The 7,893-nt window shown below is 33.6% G+C and overlaps 1 protein-coding gene across 1 annotated transcript in view; it reads right to left on the bottom strand.

Annotated features, from left to right (window-relative positions):
- Positions 1 to 1,866, bottom strand: part of LOC119576690 — a 29,744-nt gene extending 27,878 nt beyond the window's left edge. Inside the window, exon 1 of the mRNA XM_037924339.1 lies at positions 1,522 to 1,866. Coding sequence (XP_037780267.1) covers positions 1,522 to 1,767 — 246 coding nt within the window. The 5' untranslated portion in view covers positions 1,768 to 1,866. The remainder of the gene's footprint in view (positions 1 to 1,521) is intronic.
- Positions 1,867 to 7,893: the final 6,027 nt, after the last annotated feature.

The raw sequence follows: 7,893 nt of genomic DNA, 5'->3' as shown, positions 1-7,893 counted from the left end.
TATATTAATATATATTTATTTAAAATATATTATATATATATAATATAAAGTTTACAAAACGGGAAACTTTTATATGTTACAAATATATATCAATCTTTATGTTTTAGTAGTGTGATCTATGTGTATATACAGATATAGTATACACACACACGCTCAAACACAAACACATATTTGTTTATATATCAAAAAAAAAAAGAAAAAAAAAATATATATAATATTTACACACACACACACATATATATATATATATATATATATATATATATATATATATATATAAATATGTATATAAATATATATTATAATCTATATTATAATATATATATTATATATATAGACATATATATATATATTTACATTATTTATATGTGTATATATATGTATATATTTTTTTTTTTTTTTTTATATAGATATATATGTGTTTGTGTTTGAGCTTGTGTGTATACTATATATGTATATACACACATACATATATGTATATCTATTTATAGATATGGGTATATACATACATACATATATATATATATATATATATATATATATATATATATATATTATATATATTTTATATATATATATATATCTACTAATATATTTTGTGTGGTGTGTTGTGGTGTGTGTGTGTTTTGGTGTGTGTGTCGTGTGTGTGTGGTTGTGTGTGTGTGGTGGTGTGTTTTGTGTACCTGTGTGTGTGTGCGTATTTACATGTGTTTATATAAATGTGTATATATGTATACTTATAATACATTTATATATTTATGTACAAATTTGTGTATATGTATATATACATTTACAAAAAACAAAACACACGCAGACACACATATATGCATGTATACACAATATATGTATATACATATATATATATATATATATTTTATATATATTATATATATATATATATATATATATATACATATATATTTTATTTTATATATATATAAAATATATATATTTTTATAATATATTATATTACATATATTTATAAAAATAAAATTTTATGTGGGGTCTACGTTTTAAAATGCACAACATTCCCACTATATATATTTTATATATATACATATATACTAATATTTACATCTATATATATATATATATATAATATATATATTATTATATTTATATAGAGAGAGAGAGAAAAGCGGAGAGAGAGAGAGAGAGAGAGAGAGAGATTTATACTGAAATATATTTATATGATAATATTTATTATTATTTATATTTTGTGTATGTATATATATTATATATTATAATATATATATATATATATATATATATATATATTATATATATATATATATATTATATATATATATATATATATATATATATTTATATATGAACCGTATTATTCATGTTGACAAATGTATTGAAGGTATGAATGAGAATGAATATATCCACAATACAAGTTATATTTGAAGCTTTTCGATTATTTCTTCATAAGAAATACATAGCTACATCAAGGAAATTACAGAGCATATATATGTCAGACATGAGCAGACGAAACACCTGACGACTGTGACCTACCTCTCGTTGTCGTATAATTGTTGTCGTGACCTTGGATAGTTTTAATCTGCCCGATGCTGTGTTGACATTATTCTTCGTCGTGACCTTGGATAGTTTTAATCTGCCCGATGGTGTGTTGGCATTATTCTCCGTCGTGATGTATGATGCCTCCATTATTTTTCTTTTTTGTTTGTTCAATCCTCCATAAACTATTTCTGCTTCCTTCCAGTTCGGTAGATGTTCAACTTCATCTACATGTACTACCATGGCGTTGGAATTCCTGTGGTGACGGATGTCCTCTCGATGTTCGCTTATCTTGGTGCTGAAACCACGGCCTATTTTACCAAAGTATGCTCTATCGCATCTGCAACACTGTTAAGGGCTGCTTCCCGTCTAAATTTAAGTAGTATCTTCCCCCGGTTTACGGGCTTTTCTCAGGGTCTTCCCCGAAGTATTGCTGCGCCGGGAAAAAAGACAGGAGGAATATGAAAAACATTATTAGAAAAGGGGCAGGTGATCTTGCGAGTATTTTTCTCCGCTTTCTTTCTGGGGTTTAGCAGGAAGCCTCTGGGATATTTGTGTTTCATGAAAGAATTAATTATATAGGCAACCTCATCCTCAAGAAATTCAGGGCTGCAGATCCTCAGTGCTCTGAGGAAGAAGACAATTACAACACCAAATTTAGTTGTTGCGGCGGGTGGAGTTATAATATATTTAATCATCTTTATTTGCAAGCTACCTGTTTACAGAGCAACGTAGGCATCGTCTCCCAGATGGATCAGAGTGTACAGGAAAGGTAATTTCTGATCCTCTTTCTCCAAGTTGAATGTCTGCCGATTATATCCTTGTAGTTATCCCTCTCCAACGTCTCCATGAACAGGCAGGCAATGTCTGTACTCAGGGGGGAGCCCATGGCGAGACCACTAATATGCTGATAATCTTCCCCAGCAAATTCCAAGTTGCCGAAGTCCACGCATAACTTCACTAGGTGAACGATGTGGTGTCTCGGCAGAGGAAGTTCTGCATCTGTCATGGAGCTGGTGACCCTCTCTACTGCTCGGACTGCTCCGTCTGTGGGTACATTGGTAAAGAGGGATTTTATATCAAAACTGGCAAGCTTTTTATTTTTGCACCCGGACTTCTGAAGAGGTCCCCGGAATTCTTCAGGTGGGAATCACTGGTGACCCCCATAGCGCCGGAGAGGGGTTTAGCCAAATACTTAGCCAAACGATGGGTAGCGCTGCCAATGCCAGAGGTGATCGGTCTCATCGGTACGCCTGGCTTGTGTACCTTCGGGCGACTTCTCATGGACGGATTGCGGGGGGCCTCTTCCAGCAGGTGAAATAGGTGCTTACCTTCGGCTGAACGCAGGAGTAAATCCCTCGTCTTATATATATATAATTTTTAAAAATAATTATAATATATATAATAAATATATATAGATATATATATAATAATATTTAATATATTATTTATTAATATATTATAAATATAAAATTTTTATTATATAATTAAAATTTTTTTATAATTATTAATAAAATATATATATATATTAATAATATATTATATTTTTATTTCATATTAAAGAATATATATATATATATATAAATATAATATTTAAATATATTTTATAATTTATATATATAATAAATATTTAATATATATTATTATAATAATAATATATATATTTTAAATATATTAAAATTTATATATTTTATTTTTATTTTATATATATAATTATAAATAATTTTTAAATTAAATATAAAATTATTATTAAGAAAATTTTATATATTAATAATATATTATAAAAAAAATCAAATTTATTAAATATAATATATATATATAAATAATTATTTTATATATATATATATATAGTTATACAATCAATTGCCTATTATGGGTGTGTGTGTGGTGTTGTGTGTGTGTGTGTGTGGGTGTGTGTGTTAATATATATTATATATATTATATATATATATAAATATATATATAGAAATATATATGTACAGTGTTATATGTCTTTATGTATATATGTACATGTGTATATAGTATATATATATATTATTAATAATATAAAAAATATACTATATAATATTATATAATATTATATATATATATATATAAATATATTTATATATAATAATGTGATATAGCATAAATGGTGTGTGTGTGTGTGTGTGTGTGTTTTGTGTGGTGGTGTGTGTGTGTGTGTGTGTGTGTGTGTGTGTGTGTGTGTGTGTGTGCGTGGGTGCGTGTGTGCGTGCGTGTGCGTGTAAATAATTATAAAAAGAATATATGTATGTATATAAATGCATTTAAGCATAAATGAAATATATTTATATGCATACATATGTATACTGATATATATTTCATATGTATATATATACTGATATATACTTATGTATATGTATGTATATGTATATATATGTATATATATATATATATATATATATATTATATATATATATATATATATATATATATATATAATATATGTATGTGTACACACACACACAGAGAACGCACGCAACTTTACTTCTATTTAGGTCCACACGCACACAAACACACATATCCTGCAAACTTCATGAAAAGTTTGGCAAAAACGTCGCTCTGCGTACTGCGGGAAAGAAGCAACAAGACTCCAGATTATTTGCCATTGGTTGTTTTCTCTGCCGCCGAGACAAAACTGCAGACAAACAAAACTGGTATGAGTTCTCGTGTCTATTTTCCTTTGCTATTTTTTTCTTTTGTAACGTGAGGATAATGATACAAGGTTGAGCTCGCTTTCCGGTCTCAGTGCTTTCGGACAGAATCACATGTTGGCGATGTAAACAGACATGAATTTCCTGGGAATATTAGACAGTTACACAGCACATTTGCCTGAAGTCTTTCATCGGCTCTCGACTCCCAGCTCACTCCTTCCCCCCTTCTCTTCCACTCTCTCCCCAACCCCATCCGTCCTTTTCCCTCTCCCTCCCGCTTTCCCTCTCTTTATTCCCTTACCCACTGTAGCGACTCCCGGCACTCCGCAACATATATTACGAGCCATAGAATGTTTATTTAAAATGGTGTTATATCTTTGACTGCTCAGCATAACTATTTGTAACTTTTAGGAGGTTTCTGCTGCCACCACGGGATTTGTTACCCTGAGTTATTAGGGAGTCTGGTAGTGTGCTCAAAGGCTAGATTAGCATTAAAATGATTACGTAAAAACAACCTTCAAACTCTAAAGTTTATCAAAGCAAGTAAACACAAAGACAGACACATACATAAACACCTATACTAAATACACAAAATACGTAATTAAAAGTGAAAACACGTGGACAAACAGTAAAAAATAATAATAATGAGAAAAAAAAAATACGGACAAGAAAACGTTTTCGAAATGTTAAAAGGACAAAACATGAACGTAAAACACTGGGGAAAACTAAACAAGGAATTTTTAAAACACTTAAACGCTTAAACACATAATACAGGCAAAATAATGAAACACGTAAAACTTCCTGTGCTTAAAATACTAACGCAGGCTTATTCCTCGGCGGTACTTTGCATTATTATGATATGGAGCACCTGGAGTTTTCCTTGTAAACTCCCTGCCCGAAACCCTGCCTAGCTCCGAAAGAGTGTGACAAAATCCTGCCGATGTGGAAGTAAGTAGTTCAAAGCATCTTGAAGTCGGCGTTTTTTTTTTTTTTGGGGGGGGTCGCCTGTATGGAGGAAGCTGCGTACCCTCGAGACACAGTGGTATCATAAACATGGTATAGAACAATAGTGGGGCGCTATACCATACAACCGTCCCTTCCAGACGTTAGCGCCCCGGTTTGTCGTAACCACCTCTGGGGCCGAGTGGGTCTAGTGCCCACACCCAAACATGCGAGCCAACCACAGGTGCTGCTCCGGTGTGAAAGGAACGAGGACAGAACCGGTGGTGCAACGCCGACGGTGGCCAGGACCACAGCAAAAACGAAAAGCGGCTGTGGTCACAATACGACACAACCAGGATCAGTATTTAAAATACAGAGTCTCACATCAAAGGAACGAAGCATTTGATTACTCTTTCTTGGTCACCATGCATAGCAAGTACCAAGTTTTCATTGTTTGTAAGCACAGTTCATAGGTATAACCTCACTTAAAAGGATTTCAGGTCTTACATTCAATACATACGATCATACATAAAATACAACCATAAGCATAAATGCAGTAAGAAACATAACAAAGCAAGACATTGGTAAATACAGAAATAAGAAATGCTAACACACATAAATGTAAAAAGAGATGTATACATGCATGCTAAATAAACAAAATGCACAGCCCAATAATGAAAAAGAAAAAAAAATCTAGATAGCTAAGGTTGGCTGTGAAGATTCAGGTGCTTTACAAGGCCAAGCAACAAAACGTTAACCAGATCACTTGGATCAGGGTCAGCCTCATCCCGCGAAGACTGAACTATACCCTCGGGTATTACCACCTGCAAATCATTATCAACTCTGAGCAGCATTATCTAATTCCATGTACCTTGTATTCCATTATCTTTGAAGTATCCCTTACAATGTACAGCGCAGGACCCGCATTCTTAATAATTCGTAAAGACCCAAGCCATCTGGATACTAGCCCTGTACTATGTGTGACCTAGTGGTCTCCTGTGTAACACTAAATCGAACTGACGCCGCCTGATTTCACCATCACGTATGTGGCGATTCATCATGCCGAATTATAACAATTACGACCTATCAGAAGGTAGATCTATGACCGATCTATGGAAAATGGTGTTCAAAGCTAGGTGAACTTAATCCAGTCTAGTATCCCTGGTGTTGGGGGAATCCTCGCACAACACTGCAAAACAGTACCTGATGACCATTCCATTCGACAAAGGATTAAAGGGAGTGGTATACCTGTTTTTTGGTTCCTATTAAACTGCAAACTTCCCTAAAATATTTACCTGTGAATTCTGTCCCATTATCCATTATCAAGGTGTCTAGTGAACCAAAGAGTTACGTATCATAGCGTCTGCGATGGTCTGAGCGTCTTTAGTAGACAACAGCTCCAATTGAACAAATTTGGCGAGTTCATCTACCACTGTCATTACGTATTTGTCGCCACAGTGTGCTTGTAGGTGCTCAACAAGGTTGAAGGATACCCTCTTGAATGGCTGCATTGCAAGTGGTGTTGCAGCAAGAGGTGCATCTCCTCAAAACAACCTTACGTCTCTGACACGTCGGACAGCTTTGAGCATACTTTCTGCAAAATTATTATGAATTAGGAAACGAATAAAAATCTTTCAGTCGTTGAAAAGTGCAAAACAAACCTTTATGACCTGCAGTACTGCTGTTATGCAGGATCTTCATAGTGACACTAGCTTCACTAGCTGACAAACAGAGGATTGCGTATTGGGTAAAGTACTCCATCTTTGAGATTACACTCATCTAAAGACACGTGAATCTCTACACGTTGGATCTTGCAACTGCATGGTTCTAAACTGTTCAGGGTCTACGGCAGATAGATTGATCTCAGTGACGGCCCTAGATAACATATCAGATACATGACGTGCAGCACCTGGCTTATACACGAATTTGCAATCATAACCTCATTACTCCAACTTGACATTCTCTATGATTGTGTAGGCCGCTTGAATATGAGCGTCAGCGGTGTTGCATAAACACAACACTAGATATCCTGTAAACATATGCACTGAATGCCCTAATTTCCTCTAATACTGCAAACGCCTCTAAATCGTGGTTGCAGAGTACCTAACTTTTTGGTCCTTTTAGCTTGCAACCAAAATACGTGACTGCATGTGACTGCCCTTTCACTCGCTGCATGAAACACTTGTCCGTATGAATTTCGAACGGCGAGTTGAATTTAGGCCTACGTATTATGGGAACGGTAATCAAGCTTGTTTTAACTCATCATATGCTTTATTTATATCATCTCCCCACATAAATGTTACTTCCCTGCTTGTCAACAAAGTCAGCGCCGACGCGATCGTGGTGTAATGCAGCACGTGACTTCTGAAAAATCTTTTCATGCCTAAAATCCTGCACCTGCAAAAAACAGAAGCGCTCAAAGTGGCGAAATTATCATGTGACATAGGATGACACCACGTGATGGACCAATAGAAGCAAAAACGACATAAGGGCAAAACAACAAGCAATTCGAACTGATCACTGTGACGAATCCTGCACATGATTGAGTTTTATCTATCATGTCTTTTTTTGTCATGATTATGGCTTTTACTTGCTTGATGTTTGGTTAATTTACTCGCATTAAAATCCAACTTAATTTGTGTTAATTATAATTAAGCAATGTTTTTTTTATGATCATTAGGTTTTATCATAATGTTTAACTCACTGTGAATGATTTGTTTAATTTAAGCATTTGCTTCTCTGGTATTTGTTA

This window comes from Penaeus monodon, chromosome 1 (genome assembly GCF_015228065.2).
Source record: "Penaeus monodon isolate SGIC_2016 chromosome 1, NSTDA_Pmon_1, whole genome shotgun sequence".
Classification (NCBI taxonomy): Eukaryota; Metazoa; Arthropoda; class Malacostraca; order Decapoda; family Penaeidae; genus Penaeus; species Penaeus monodon.
The sequence above is the reverse complement of the archived record's forward strand: the minus strand, read 5'-3'. Positions and strand labels throughout refer to the sequence as shown.